At 43.3% G+C, this 16,745-nt stretch overlaps 1 protein-coding gene across 2 annotated transcripts; it reads left to right on the forward strand.

The window, feature by feature from the left end:
• The first annotated feature begins 797 nt into the window (after positions 1-797).
• On the forward strand, positions 798-15,696 carry LOC144729245 (uncharacterized). Of its 2 annotated transcripts, XM_078609361.1 has the most exons (8): positions 798-879; positions 2,134-2,334; positions 2,998-3,134; positions 6,623-6,889; positions 7,435-8,229; positions 8,710-8,875; positions 9,235-9,448; positions 12,061-15,696. In XM_078609361.1, exons 1-8 carry the CDS (start codon positions 853-855, stop codon positions 12,423-12,425), a joined length of 2,172 nt encoding a protein of 723 aa, XP_078465487.1. In that variant the 5' UTR covers positions 798-852; the 3' UTR covers positions 12,426-15,696. The 2 variants fall into 2 exon arrangements, with proteins under 2 accessions (XP_078465487.1, XP_078465493.1); XM_078609367.1 differs by lacking the exon at positions 798-879 and having other exon boundaries at positions 2,206-2,334; positions 3,003-3,134.
• The last annotated feature ends 1,049 nt before the right edge of the window (positions 15,697-16,745 follow it).

A 16,745-nucleotide genomic window follows, 5' to 3' on the forward strand; every position in this document is an offset into this window, starting at 1 on the left:
TAATTTATATGCATTCACGCAAAGGGCTCACGAGTGACGCCATCACATCTATACCTCTATTTAAGGAACGAAACAGGAGGATTTCGCCACAATCTAGCTGCCGCCTGATGATGCCGGTTGTAATTACTGTCGAAACGTCGTACTCGGATTGTAAATGTTGCAGTGGGTTTACTCTCCAATACACAACCGGTTGGTTGCTGTGCTAGTAACGAATTTGCATGTTCTGTTTACGTTACAAACTTTAATAATTGGCTATGTCGGGTGGTGGAGGGTTTAACGACACAACATTTATATTTACGCCTCTTATAGATTCCTCTTGTCATGGAGTTGCCATGGAAACCGGATCTCTGATTCGGGACCCGGATCCCCCTTGCCGGTTGCTATGCGAAACGCCCACCCCCTCTCCCCCTCTCCCCCACCCCCATGCCCCCACCTCCTCTCCCCCAGGCCCCCACCCCCTTTCTCCTACCCCCTCTCCCCCACGACCCCTCCGTCACGCCCCTGCCCCTCTCCCCCACGACCCAAACCCTTCTCCCCCACGCCCCTCGCCCACTCCCCTCCCCCACGCCCCCTCCCCACGACCTCACAACCCCTCTCCACCACCCCCTCTCCCCCACGACCCTCCCCCAGGCCCACACCCCTCTCCCCCACGCCCCCACCCCCTCTCCCCCTCTCTCACAGACCCCAACCCCCTCTCCTCCACGACCCCTCCCCCCCACCCCCTTTCCCCCACCCCCTTTCTACCACGCCCCCAAAACCACGCCCCCACCCCCTCTCCCCCACCCTCTCTCCCCCACGCCCCCACCCCCTATCCCCCGCAACTGTTTCCGGTCCTGCTCGCAAGTGGTCAATATGGCTGAGCTGTTCCCCAAGCTCCGTGTAAGACTCCGCGACCCCCGCGCGTTTCATGTCGACGGCCTCGGGGCGAGACGAGGCGCGGGTTTCCTCGGAAGCGGGGAGACGCCGGTTCCGCGGGGGAAAACGCGGGCGGGCCCTGGGCTCCCTACGGGCGCCTCGCGGAGTCGGTCCTATTCCACACTCAGGCGAGCGAGCGCCTCGATGTGGAAGTGGGCCCTCGTGGTCTTTGCCGCTGTTATTGTTTTTTTGATGTTATCGTGGTTGACGATCATTTAGAGGCGCGCCTTTATAAACTCGTTCGCGATGCACGATGCGTTTCGTGGTGGGCGAACGTTGCGCGCTCAAGTGTGTTTGGTTGAATCGTTTGGCGGGTTGATTGTTGCCATACGCCAACTTGGATACCACAGGGACAGTAATGAGGCCTACACTGTCGCTTTACCTCACCCACCCCGTGTCGCTCTCAGAGCTCGCATTTCCCTTCTCTCCCAATCTCATCCGCATCACTTTTCCATCTTCGTGATCTCCATATGTCCACGCTCACGTAAATTTTAATTTACCGTGTCATTCTATTTCTCCCCACAAAAATGTGAATTGCTATATGCGCATGCTTTCGGACGTGGGACAACATTGTGTACTGTATGCTTTGCATCTTGCGGTTTCGCTTTGTGCGCCCATGTTTTGGAACGCATACAGCGAGGGAAACCTATACTCTGCTGTCAGTCATCTGACTGGGTGAGAAAACCTGGTCCATGATTAATATCGTATTAGACTGACATTCCAAGTTATCCCCAACCTTGATGTTAAGCTTTCGTGACTGCAGGAATCCATACTCTGGTTCTTTCGGTAAAGTCACGTAGGTAGAAAAAATAATCTATTTTTTTCTATCTACGAAAAATAACCTATTTTTTTTTCTACCTACATGACTTTACCGAAGAAACCAAAGAGTATGTATTCCCATCCTATTTAACAAATTATAGTTTTATCCATAGACTAGTCTGCTATCAAAACTGTATTGGAATGAGTGTACAGTATTACTAATCTGGCTAAGGAAGCATCACGAAGCCTTTCTTTTCCGTGCAGAAGCCTTCTTTAAAGTATGACCTTATCACAAACTTTCAGAGTTTTGCTGATAGCTTTACTTTTTGGCCTCTGCTTGGCAACTGCATTTAAAATACCAAAAGTCTTCAATCCCCTCTCACTTGCCTTGCCTTCCCATAACTTTTTTATGTCAGTTTCGTTATCTAATACATTGCATGTGTTTCTGTTGATTTGAAGCCTATGCTTCCTGATGGCTTCAAGTACAAGGTGGTCAGTTATGAAGATGGTCCTGCTGAGCAATTTTGCTCAGAGTTGAGGGTGTCAATTGACAACAAAGACGCCACCTTGGATTGGATACGAAAGTTTGAAGCCACATCTATGGTGACCTGGAGGATTCGCCACACATTTCCTGAAAGTGGTCGTAAGAATATCTTTAAGGTACGCATTGTTCATCTCCACTAAGTTGAAAAAGTTAAACTATAAAAGTAACAATATTTTAACGAGGAATTTACATTTCCTATGAAACCAGAGAATGCCTGTGCATATGAGGAGATAACTCAAAAGTCCAAACCGACTCGTCAGAATAAAATTTGCTTGTCTGCCATCTCATAGTCTTATGAAATTGGTATGATCCACCGACTCTGTTTATATCTGAATTACATGCTTGTGTCTCCATGTCTGGTGTTGCAATCTTTGTTTTGCAACATGTACATCAAAACATAGTCCTTTAAAATAGTATACCAATTCTATGGCATGACAAGCACATCTCACCAATCGGTACACTTGGATATGTCCAGTGTTTAATGCACATGTGTTTACACCAGTCTTACACTCAAAAATGTAAAACAACTTTTTTAGGAACAATTACAGAATTGGACCAATATTAAAATACTGAATATAGAACTTATGACCATATTTGCATAGTGGTGATTGTTAATGTATGCAAAATGTGCTTTATGGTTGATTAGAAATGCCCATTTAAAGCTTCATCACATAAATATATAGTGCTGTTTATTATTGCTCATACAATAGTTTGCATTTTTAAATGTGCAATTGTTTTTTTCCACTTTGAAGCGGCTAAAACTTACAATTATATTTCAGAACAGTTATCGTTGCCAGCACAAGACTAATGTAAGGCGAAGCTTGGATGCCAAGAGGACTTACAGGACCAAAAACACCAACTGCCCTGCTGTGATGACCGTCATTCTGAAGCGCTTAATGGTGGTGGGAAAAAGCAGGTGAAGTGTTTTGAGGCTTTTATTTGCTACTAGCGGAAGTACCCGGCTTTGCCCGGGTGAAAAATATATTTCTTAAAAACATTACATATATATACACAGATACTAAGGTATTGTCAAAGCCAGGTGGGCTGTTTGTACATTTCTCCACCAACAAATATATAAGAGGCTTTCACAAGTCCAAAAAGTTGTAGAAAGTGTGGGGTAAATAGTTGATGTCAAAAGGTTTCCGAAAATTGCGGTCTCCCCCCCCCCTCAAAAAATATCTTACCCCTCGTAGGTATATATACTAACAACACCTTACATACAACAGAGGAAGTGGTATCTATTGACTCTGTAGTAGTATCTACTGACTGTACCGTAGTATCTACTGAGCCAGTAGTAGCTACTGACTGTGTAGTAGTATTTAGTGACTGTAATAACTACTGACCATAGTAGTATTTACTGGGCCTACAGTAGTATCTACCGACTATATACTCGTAACGACTAACTGTATAGTATCTGCTGACTCTATAGTTGTATCCACTGACTATAGTAGTAACTACAAAATCTATAGCAGTATCTACTCACTCTATAATAGTATCTACTGATTCTAGTAGCTACTCACCGTGGTAGTATGTACTGACTGTATAGTAGTATATACTGACTGTAGCAGAATTGACTGACTGTAGCGGTATATACTGACTGTTTTAGTATTTACTATAGCGGTATCTACCAACTCGATAGCAGTATCTACTATCGCTACAGCAGTGTATATCGACTGAGGTCGTACCTGCTATCACTACAGCAGTGCATACTGCTGTGTTGGTACCTGTTATGATGACAGCAGTGCATATTGTGGTGGAACCTGCTATGATTACAGCAGTGCATACTGCTGTGGTGGTATCTGCTATGATGAGAGGAGTACATATTGTGGTGGTGGTACCTGGTATGATAACAGCAGTGCATATTGACTGTACTCATCATTCACCCTCACCATTCACCACTCACAACTCACCCTTACCACTCATCCTCACCACTCACCACTCCCACTCACTATTCACCATTCACCCTCACAACTCACCACTCACCAACCTCCCTCACCAATCTCCCACACCACTCACCCTCACCACTCACCCTGACCACTCACCCTCACCACTCACCAATCACCACTCACCCTCACCACTCACCCTCACCACTAACCCTCACCACTCTCACTCACCACTCTCACTCACCACTCTCCCTCACCACTCACCACACTCTCACCATTCACCCTCACCATTCAGCCTCACCACTCACCCTCACCACTCACCCTCACCACTCACCGTCACAACCACCACTCACCCTCACCACTCAACTTCACCCTCACTACTCACCATTCATCCTCACCAATCACCACTGACCAATCACCACTCACCACTCTCCACTAACCCTCACCACTCAACCTCACCACTCACCCTCAAAACTAACCACTCTCTCACCACTCACCCTCACCACTCAGCACTCACCCTCACCACTCACCCTCACCACTCACCCTCACCACTCACCCCTCACCGCTCACCACTCACCCATCACCACTCACAACCGCCACTCACCCTCACCACTCACTCTTACCACTCACCCACACCACGCACCCTCACAACAACCACTCACCCTCACAACAACCACTCACCCTCACTACTCACCCTCACCACTCATCCTCACCAATCACACCCTCACCAATCACCACTCACCCTCACTGCTCACCACTCAACCTCACCACTCACGCTCACCCTCACCCCTCACTAATCACCACTAACAACCGCCACTCACCCTCACCAATCACCACTCACCCTCACCACTCACCCTCACCACTCTCCCTCACCACTCTCCCTCACCACTTTCCCTCACCACTCTCCCTCACCAGTCACGCTCACCACTCACCACTCACGCTCACCACTCACCCTCACTACTCACCCTAACCACTCACCCTCAACACTCACCACTCATCCTCACCAATCACACCCTCACCAATCACCACTCACCCTCACTGCTCACCCTCACCACTCACCCTAACCACTCACGCTCACCCTCACCACTCACCCCTCACTAATCACCACTCACAACCGCCACTCACCCTCACCACTCACCCTCACTACTCACCACTCATCCTCACCAATCACACCCTCAACAATCACCACTCACCCTCACCACTCACGCTCAACACTCACCCTCACCACTCATGCTCACCACTAACCCTCACCACTCACCCCTCACTAATCACCACTAACAACCGCCACTCACCCTCCCCACTCACCCTCACCAATCACCACTCACCCTCACCACTCAACCTCACCCTCACCACTCACCCACACCACCACCACTCTCCCCCTCACCACTCTCCCCCTCACCACTCTCCCCCTCACCACTCTCCCCCTCACCACTCTCCCCCTCACCACTCTCCCCCTCACCACTCTCCCCCTCACCACTCTCCCCCTCACCACATGTTAAGGGCGATCCTAAAGGAATCTACAACCTTCGATGATTCCTTTGCGCGATTCAAAGAATCGATTCCTGGCGCATAGGAGGTTTCCATTTTTAATTACAGAGTTTTATTTTCATTGGGATGTTATGTTTTAAAGTTTTCAGAAGATTTTAAATGTATTTTTCCCCCGGGCAACGCTGGGTATATCGAGTTTATACCACAAAGTCGACGCCTGACAGACTTGCGTGTCGAGGCCTAGTACCGTGCAGAGCCTCCGGCCTCGCCTAGATTGCCCACCCGGCTGAGGCTGGGTACTGGGGCCGTTAACCCCCCCCCCCCGCGCTACAATAATACTGTCTAATCGCTATAATTTTATTATCTACCGACCCTATAATAGTAATTGCACACATTGGGGTGGGGGGGAGTGAAGAGGACGTGAAACTTTGATGAATTTACCTCAGAGTCGCGTGTTAATGCGTGCGCATATTTTTTACGGGAATTAAAAATGGCGTCCACCCCGCACCGAAGTTGTTGCTACCCGTTGCCAGGGGCAACCGCCGTGGTCCACGCCGGTCGGCGATATTAAATAAATAAATAAAGCGTTACATAAATAAATAAAGAGAAATCGCACTAAATCGATAATCGGGCCGATTTAAAGTTTAGAGACGAAAAATCGGAAATGCCTAAGTTTACCGCGGGGCCGGGGGCGTGCCCACCTGCAAAATTTAATCTCGGCGAACCCCACGGTCCGAGAGCTACATCCCCCGCAAGGGAGCGTACGCAGACGGACGGATAGACAGCCAGATAGACAGACAGATAGACAGACAGACAAAAAATGAATTATATAGGTTAGATTTTTCTAAAAATATATTAACCATTCAATTAAGTACTCCAACCCAGTGCCACCTTGCCAGATTTATTTATTTTCAATCAATATTTACGAATAAAGGTGCACATGTATAATAGTGGTTAATAGTTTAATGTGGATGTCTAGTACTGGGAAATTTGGACAAAGCGTTGTCTCTAATTGCCTAATTCTGTATTAAAGGTCCAAGGACAAGCTGTTGCCAGACTTTCCGCTGGTGGTGAAACTTACCTTCAAACACAACCACCCAATCAAGGCAGCAGACACCCTGAAATACCGGGACGTGGCAAAAGAAACTCGAGAGAAGTTGCTGAGGCTCTTCAAGTCAGGCTACACACCCTCGGTGGCACGCGACATGATGCAGGATGACCTACAGTTGGAGGCTGCCGATGAATACAGTCTCAAGGCATCTGACCGCTCGGTCTGCCCGGACATCAGCTTCTGCTTCAGGTGTCTGACACACGATGCTTTGTTAGGGGGAGGATGGTTACGTTTGTGTCTCATCTGAGTGTGAGGCTGTGCTTCTGTTTGCAGCGTGACTTCGTACAAAGTAGTATTTATTTTGTTAACCAAAAGGGTACTGCTCATTATTTTGGTAATGTAGAAAATCTTATTCGGTCTGTTATTTTGAAGTATATATGTACTGATTAAATACTTTCTTGTTTAGGCACATTGATTTGTTCCAGTTCATTACAAATGCAGTTTTCTAAACACCCTCCAATGTGCTTTCATGAGGCTCCTTATTTCATTGATCCGCTTTCAGTAACTGCCCTAGATATTCTGTTGTCCAGTTTCCCCTCTCTGACTTTATTTAATTGCATTATTAATAGGTGATGATTTTTAGAAAGCAATTCATAAACAGATCAATGTTAAGATTGTTTTGGAATCTTTGGGAAAATTAACTTTTTTATATTGAGACCTTTGTCATATTACTACATTGTACTAGCTATCAGTTGCTGTATCCATGCTCAAAAACATGCCATGTCTTTCCACAGTTTGTATTACCAATCATTCCAGAAGGTTCGCCGAATGAGCACCGGCAATGAAATGCTGCAGGATGTGTTGAGGCGTGCTGACGAGTACAACCAGGAGCTGGGCAAGGAGTGCGTCAGGATGCAGATGATCGGTGAGCAGAACTGTGTCATCGCCGTCTGCACTCCCTTCATGGCCCGCGTCCACACGTTGGCACAGGCAGCAGACGTGGCATTCGTTGACTCCCCGGGTGGAATGGATCGTCGTCACTGCAAGATCTTCATCTTCCTAGCGCACTCGCCCGTTGGTGGATTGCCCTTGGGCTGCCTCATTACAACCTCTGAGGCAGAGGAGGTCATCCTCACGGGCCTCAAGCTGCTTCAGTGCCTCTGGCCACCCAACGCATTCTGTGGGAGGGGCCCGTTTGTTGGGCCGCAGATTTTCATCGCCGACGACACCAAGGCGGAGATGAACGCGATTCGAGGCGCCTTCCCCGGCGTGCCGCTGCTGCTCAACATCTTCCATGTGCTGCAGGCGGCTTGGCGCTGGCTTTGGAACCGCATGGGTGAGGTCCCGATGGGGCATCGCTCTCAGCTCTTCTTCTGGGTGAAGCGTCTGATCCACGCCGAGACGATCAGTGACTTGACGGAGCAGCTGCAGCTAGCTCTGCAGTACCCACTAGTGGTGGAGCACACCAGATTCCAGCAGTACATCACCAAGCTGTTTGAATGGCAGAAGGAGTGGGTCCTGTGCTGCATCACTGGACTTCCATCACGTGAGGCAGCAATGAGAATCCTCAAAGACAAAGTACTCTACAGGTACAATCTATCAGTCTTTGACTTCATTGTATAGAGATGTATTTAATTATTTTGTGGAATTGTACCACATAGGGGTTTTGCCTGTCTCATTCCTTGTTTGTTATGTCTGGATGGGTGGGTTGACTACCTGGCCTAATAGGGGATTGCTCACTGTCCCAAGGTGTGAATTTTAGCTGAACATTTCAGTTAGTACAGGATTATATGCATTTGCGTTTTGTTTATAATAGCCTTTATATGAACTCAATGACATATCCATTTAAGATGTTTATTTTATTTGAATTTACAGGAAAGCACTTGATACCAAAAAGTGTATTATTACGTTTTAAATCAAAATTTGTTTTTAAACTTTTCTACTGTTAATACTATTGACAACAGTTTCATATCCAGTTCATTTCCACTTTTACGCTGGATCCAATATAATTTGCTGCTTTCTTTGAATTTCCTTCATTGATTGTAAATCTGTCTGACTTGTAACTGCAGGACCAGGTCCTTGAACCTGCCACAACTCCTGGACTTCACTGTGAATCGCATGAGCATGTACTACGAGAAGCGCATCTATGAGGTGTGCAACGGGCGCCTGGAGCATGCCGTCCTCAGCTGCTACGACCACCCAGGGGAGAGTCTGAGCATGGATTCAATTCTGCAGGCATGTTCAAACATCAGGACACATGTGAAAAAATAATGCCAGTTCAGAGCTGAACTCTTCACTAGTTATGCATTCTGGCAAGTGGTTCGAAGATATGTGATGTAATAATGTTCGACTTTTAATTAGGGTTACAAATCGTTGTTGGGTGGTGATTTCATGCCCGTCTTATAATCAGGGAGACGAAATGTTGTGCTGCATCCTTGCAATAGCTGTAATACCTGTGTAACTATTGAGACATGTATTTTGCTTGAACATTTATGAGAATGTATAGACTTGGTATATTGAACTAATAATAGATTAAACAAAAGTTATTAACATCGTAGGAAGTCAACGGTGTCATTATGTTTTATTATTTTTAGATCGGACCATCAGAGTTCCGCATGCCAAGCACCACCAAGCCCGATGTGACGTTTGTGGTGGATACAAGTGCCTCCTGCTGCAGCTGCAGTTCTGGCATCAGTGGCGGGCCTTGCAAACACCAGTATGCCGTCATGAAAAAGTTTGGCGTTCAGTGCCCCAGCTTCTTGTCTGTTTCAGCAGAAGCAAAGCAGCAGATCTACAGAATTGCCACTGGTACGTACTTGAAAGGTATATGAAGGGCAGTATTTAAGATTCAATTGACATTAACTTTGTTGGGTGACCAATCCATGTCAAATTATAGAGTTGGTACCATTGAGAATCCTGGCTTAGCATTCTACTCAGCTACCAGGTAGTGAGACCATGGGCTCATTGTATTGACTAAGATGTAAAAAAAGCCATTTAATACATTCTGAATTGGCTCTCTTTCTTATGCCAGCTTGTGGAGTTACCTTTTTGAAGACTAAATGGGCACTGGATTTGCCTGCGATTTAGTCTAATCAGCTGGGTGGCGCTGTTTGGGCTTTTGATATTACGCTGGCAAACAGTGCTAAATGCTGGAACTGTCATTGATTCTGAGCACTTTTTTTCTTCCCACCTATCTAAACTCTGTTGGACCTCATACCTTCATCTGTCAAACATCTCCCACATCCATCATTTCCTTACCCCAACTATTGCAACTCGCTCCCCTACAGCCTCCCAAATTACCTCATCTCCAGACTCCACATGATACAAATTGCTGCTTCCAGACCGGCACCCATTAACTACCCCACATGACAATACTTCAATCCCTCCACTGATATCCAATCCCGGATCAGGTTAAAATTAGTCCTCAAGATCCTTGTCCCTCTCCACCTCTGCCCTCATTTCACAGTACTCCCCTCTGTGTACTCTCCATTTTAGCAACCAAGGATTTATTTCGAAACCCCTCTCGTCAACCTTTAAATCAATTAGAGGTCGCTAATTTTTCCCTGATGTCACCATAGCCTGGAACTTCCTTCCCCCATTCCGTCTGGTGTTGACTCCCTGCATCTGTTTATGTCCAAGCTCAAGACCTTCCTTCTTCTCTCTGTGACTACCTCTCTTTTTAAAATATATATTCCCATCGTTTTTGTACATCTTCAAATGCTGTCACAGCTATATAATCCAAATTGTAATATAGGAAGGCTATAGTTTAAAATCCAGGTTAGGAGCTAACTCTACTTGTCATCCCTCAATGCCATTACAATCTTGTGGAAAGCAATAATTATATTTGTGGAAGTAAACATTTTTCATCTTATGGAAAAACCAGCCCCCACCATATGAATGTGGAATTTCATATTGTCCATTAGCTATTGGTATTGTTCATAAAAGCAGATAGTAACCTGATTTGAAAAGTTATGAATGCTTGTGATGTCACTTATAAGTTACTCCAGATGTTGCCCGGTTGCCTTAAGGAGATGCATGGTAAGAACCTGTTGGTTCGCTTTATGTATAGAGATTTATAATACAAATTGAACAAAAAATATGCTTTGTAGTTAACATAACTTTGCTAAAATATATGTGCTTAAATTAAACACTCCTATATTATCCTGATTGTCAACATCTATGATATCTCACTGCTGAATTGGTCTCAGTTTGACAAGTTTAAAACAGATGACAAGCACTCATAAGTAACATGTATTCTATATTCTTGCTATTTCAGACTAATTATTTTCTTGTAAAGTAGGAAAAAACGCAATTGTCTCGAGTACAATTGCATTATAAATCATGCAAATGGTCATCACTGGCATACCTAGCTTCCCTTTCATACAAAAAATAATTATTTAAAAGTGATTAGATAAATACAGCATTGCTTTCTTCAAAATTGTCAACTTATTTGAAATGTTTTAATGTGTTTTCTCATAACTTCAACATATCCCAGCATACTTCTATCTGTAGTGACGTGTAGCTAAATTTCATATTTATTGCTTTGTGCAGTGAGTATAAAAGTATTTTCCACATTAGAAATGTACACTGAAATAAATGTGCTCTAATGTGTTTTGCGAACACGTAAAATAGCAGATGGGCAACTGATGCACGTTGCCGCTTTTTCTACATGTGCTTAATGCACCCTGCAGACATGCTTTTAATGCATCAGCAGACTAATGCCTACTTACTGCCACAAACTGCTGATAGCAATTACAAAAAACTGAACAATTTAAAGTGAATGAGAGAGTTAAATATAATTGGTTTAGTATTGTAATAAAATCGGCAATCTGTGTTGGCAGGCAAATCATTCTGTTGAGTTGGAACAATGTATACATTTTTCAGTAACCTATTAGCACAATGATTATCCAAATTATAGGTTGAATATTGTACTTGTACAATTTGTCACATTCTGATCTACCTAACTCTTAGTTTTTTTTACCCTCTTATGCATGGGTATTCTGCATTCCCCAAATATATTCCTGTTCACAAAAAATGCTGAAGGAGACTGCTTGAACATCCAAAGGGCCATTTATGTTATGAAAGTGGTTCAAATATTCTCCACCAATTCGCAGTCCTGATTCACTGGTGCAGATTCCACATTCCTTTTTTGGTTGATTAGCCTCTGTAGTACTGCCACATTACTTCCTTCGCTCAACCCCAGAGTTGATGGGCCGAGTTGATCCTAAACTTTGATTTGAAGTGTATAGTCTTGCTCTGCCACATAATGACTGAACCATCATTATATGGTTGAAAACTCTGAATTGAAAATCAGGGTAACAAGCTTTGCATTTGTGTCCCCTACAATATCCTGTCCATTTAAACCTGCACAGCAACATACAATTGCCAATGACCTTTAATACCTTCTGTTGCTTGCGCAGGCTGTGCTGATGTACCGCTGGAGTGTTTCACGGTCCTGCAGTCGCCCACCACGTGCCACGTGGAAACGGAGACAGCAGCGTTCGCCGAGACTCCGGACGCTTCGCCCGTGGATGGCATCAGCGTGGTGGAGATAACCCAGCCGGCGAGCCCCACCGTCGTCACGGTGGCACACGGCGAGCTGCTGCAGTTGTGCTACCAGATGTTCCTGGAGAAGTCGGGCATCATGCTGCGAGATGATCCGGTGAACGGCGGCGCCGCCCTGCAAGTGTTCCTCGAGGGCCTCTCTAACATTCACACGGGCGCCGCCATGGTGTCCGCTCTGCGCAACTTTGGCAAATTCAGCGCCGATATGTCCCAGTGGTGAAAGCTTCGGCGCTCACCCCCCGCCCGCAGGTGTTGCGTGGTTTCAAGGGGGCTGGAGTGCGTCAGACTTCTGTCGAGTTGGGAAGAAGATGGAGAGCTCACAACGATATTAAAATACAAGCATGGCTTTTAGTCCGATCAATAATAAAATCTCTGCCGTGTTGATTATTTGGAAGGAAGTGCGGTTATTTGTAAGGATGACTTTTGTTATTGCCATGTTTTTTAGTTATAGCTAACAACCGTTTTTGTAATGGGTTTCATTTGCATTTTAAGTGCAAGTGAAAGCTCCAATAATGAGCTATGCTTTAGTGGTATAATTGCCTGGGTGTACAAGTTGAGTTTGCGTAGCAAAGTGCTATATATGTGCTGAAATTTGTAATAAGTCATTGCTCTGAAGCACTTGTAGATTCTATTCTGTATATGCATTGGCAAGATTATTACCTAATATGTAGCCTTCTAATTGTAGGTTAAAACATTGAGAACTGGAAATTAAAAGCAATGTAGAAGCAGGCTTCCTACCATGGCCCAGAATTTGTGGTGCTAAATTTTTCGTTATTTCTTTTGTTAGCAAGCCAAGATACTAGAAACAACTGATGCCTGTAGATTTTATTTTGCATAGAGCACTAGTAACTCGGCGAGTAGCCATGCATTGAATCCTTGATTAGAATTGGTTTTCGTTACGATGTATGCATCACATTGTGCATGAGAGAATCGGATTTAAATTTTATGCCAATTTACAAATGTTACTTTCAGGATAATGATGATAACAAAACTAAAGAGACAATAATGAAAATATAGATTATTGAATCACACAACAATTCTGAATCATGACGATTCATTACGTTTCTTGGTGGGGTCTGGGGTGGTTGAGTAAATTGTGACATGTATTTTGCTAACCCAGCACAACAGTACACATGTAATTAGCTAAGAGAAGCAACTCCAGAATGATGCCAGCTTTGTCTAATCAGGTGGGAACCCTGAGTGAGGGGGGCGATCTTGATACTTTAATACGGAGTACTAATATTCATCCTACCAGGTGATAATATGTAAACTAAAACAATTTAAACTATAAAACTTTTATTTTACCAGGTATAAGGTCAATTTTTCAGAAGTGACCTGACCACAAATGTTAACTCAACAAAGTGGCGTATGTGGAAATGTATACTCTTAAACTCATGTTTCCTAATGTGGAGAGAAATTTACACGACCACGTGGGGAACATGCAAACTCCAAATATATCGGCGTCGGGATTGAACTCACGACCTGTTTAGCAGGCGAGGTAGTTAATATCTCTCCAACATAGCACCCCATGTGGTGATAAGTACACTTAACTCGCAATCAAAAGGTTATGAGTACAAATCTTGGACAGAGGTTGACCTCGCCTATCCCTCAGGGATCATTAAAATCAGTAAATTTAGCATGGATTACATTTGTCAATCAGGACAATCTTTAACGCTGGTTGTAACGACATGGCACCCTTTCATAAAGTACTGTTCAGCACCCTTGTAATGGCCTGCCATATTGCGGCGCTACAGATATGCTTACTGCACGATGTACTACTGTGCAAATGGCTCCCTTACAATTTGGGCAAACCAGTATTCTGTCGGTTAAGTCACGTCTAAAGATAAAATAATAAATTAAATTAAATAATAGAATACGACGTTTCGATTGCAACACAAGCAATCATCATCAGGTATAATGAAATAGCGACATAAAATCTAACCAGAAAACTATAGACAGACATATTAGCAGACAGATATCACCAAGATACATTACCTGTGTTGCTCTCTCTATGTATCTTGGTGATATCTGTCTGCTATGTCTGTCTATAGTTTTCTGGTTAGATTTTATGTCGCTATTTCATTATACCTGATGATGATTGCTTGTGTTGCAATCGAAACGTCGTATTCTATTATTTAATTTAATTTATTATTTTATCTTTAGACGTGACTTAACCGAAAGAAACAAATAATAATTCCTGCAGTCACGAAAGTTCTAAAATTAAGATTCAGTATTCTGTCATCAAATGCTAACCTATTATTAAGTGCGTACATCTTAAAACTTCCCTTTTCCAAATGTGTGGAATGGTCATGTTAGCATCATTTTTTTTTATTTGTGATGTAGGGCAATATTAATTTATACTGCTATAGGATTTTTTTTGCTGGTGTTCTATTACCAACTCTACTTATAGGAATACCCCTCAATATTATAAGAAGTCAATGTTTTATCACTCTTGGATCGTATGTTAAATAATGAAAAAGTCTGGTTGCCTAATCAAGAGTAACAATTATTAAACGTAGCATTTGTGAGTAATATGTTGGGCTATTTGCCATGTAGGTTTGTTTTTTCTGGACTTCAAAAGCTTTGATAAACTTAAGGTTGATACAATCCAATACATGTACAGCATCAGAAACAATAGTGCAAAAAAAAGTTCTACTTGTGTAAAATGCCATTTTTATTGTACTATTCTTGGAATAAAAGGTTTCAAGTTCCATATATGCTGAAATGCTCTTGAACTGCTTGTACAGGTGACCTATATTGAAGTTTACCTATAATTAATTGACATTAGCCCAGAACGTACCTAACAAATACAAGTTAAGTCAATTTTAAATACATTTAATAAGCAGCATTTGTAATGGGCATTTAGATGTTCAAGTGCTGATGAAAGCATGTGTTCATCAATTCCCCTTGACAGCATGCTTTTGTCACTTGGTAAAGCTACAACAACAAAAAATTGCAGTTTTAAGAGATTCATATTCGGGCTATGTTTGTATCTACACAGATTGTGGTGTTGAAGATGGAGTAGAACTACGTAGTTGGTAACCTGTTGTAGGTAATCTTCAAAATGCTCACCTTGTGCATTCATAATTTATTTTTATCCTCATTCTCCCCTGCTTAAGAGTTCCTGGTTTGTGTTAAATTTAAGTTTCAAACCACAAAGTGGCTCGTTCTCTTAGTCCTGCATGTCATTTGTGGGACATCAGTGGTGGTCTTAAATTGTGTGTGCAAACTAAGGTAGTCAAGCTGTTATTAATCATACTATAAATGAGTGCTTACGTTTTTGCATTGTACAATTTACAAAAAGCAGTTCCAAATTGATGAATATCTGATTGCATCACATTTGTTTGCAGAAAGGCTTATCCAATGCAAAGTGTAAATTGTAAATATATATTGTATTTTTATTATCGCTTCCACGAATACCGCTTGTCAAATTACTCACATCCCACTGGATTTTGTGTTTTTCTTAAGGAAAATAAAATATTGTCTTCATATTTTTGTTGGTTATTGTCAAAAAATCTCTTGAATTTTAAAATTGTCATTTTCCAAGGTTCATTGGAAGAGTAAAATACACTCCATTGTAGCTAATGTGAACGGACATTTCAAACATCAAATATTTTGAATGCATTTTTGCCACTTTTATTTACTTATAAATTGCATTATTATTTAATGATACATTTATCACCCTTTATCACAGGTATTACATGTAGCTTGTGGTGAAGGCCTCAAGAACCTGAGGCATTTAGATTCCTTTTCCCCTCTGCTTTTTGAGCAATTTAAATAATGCTGAATTGCAAACTAGCAGGAAGAAGTCGTACAGCACACAATACACAATGGTTTGCGATGCTCATGAGTAACAAATGACAAGCATTGTGGTTACGCTGTGGCACATATAAATGTGTTTTGTTTCATGAGGATAGTGCAGCTGTAAAAAGTGAAGCCATAAGGACAGCAACGCATTTACTTCCCGATCCAGCCTGGCTGTGACCCAGTTCAGTCCGTTTTAGGAACTGACGCATTGCTGCCTTAACACGAAATGGAACGTGGGTTTAACATTCCGTTCCGAACCCTGATCTTCAAAGATCATGTTGGTGAGCCTGATAATATTAGTTCACTCAAAATTATTATAAAATCTTCAAAATTCCTCAATTGCAATTTATATGTTTGTCACGTCATTAAACTTGTATACAGTTCATCGAATATTATGACTTATGAAACATTTCAATTGACAGGTCAGTTATTCTCCCACATGTGTCGTGAGTCCAACCGAGTTCCAGACGTTCTTCCTTTTATAGGCAACACATTTATTTGTAACACCGTAACACAAAGGGGTAACTGCCCCTTTACCAGATACAACCTAGGGTGGTGACCACCCAGCTAACTACACAGGGGAGTTCCTGATACGAAGGGTCGGACCCTCACTCGGTTTCTGACCACGTGGTCCCTTGTAGGATGAAGCACTTCCAGCTTGAGACGCAGAGCTTCCAGCTTGTAGAACGAAGAGACCCCGACCCCTCTCAGGTCCCGCCTTATATCCCTCTAC

This window comes from Lampetra planeri, chromosome 2 (genome assembly GCF_965212315.1).
Source record: "Lampetra planeri chromosome 2, kcLamPlan1.2.h2, whole genome shotgun sequence".
Taxonomy (NCBI): Eukaryota; Metazoa; Chordata; class Hyperoartia; order Petromyzontiformes; family Petromyzontidae; genus Lampetra; species Lampetra planeri.

What these genes read in the sequence shown, in the direction of transcription:
- LOC144729245 (XM_078609361.1), top strand. Translation starts at nt 853, where the DNA reads ATGGCTGAGCTGTTCCCCAAGCTCCGT. An exon ending in GCATGGATTCAATTCTGCAG is followed by an intron (nt 8,876 to 9,234) that starts GCATGTTCAAAC and finishes TATTATTTTTAG; the next exon opens with ATCGGACCATCAGAGTTCCG. An exon ending in GATCTACAGAATTGCCACTG is followed by an intron (nt 9,449 to 12,060) that starts GTACGTACTTGA and finishes TTGCTTGCGCAG; the next exon opens with GCTGTGCTGATGTACCGCTG.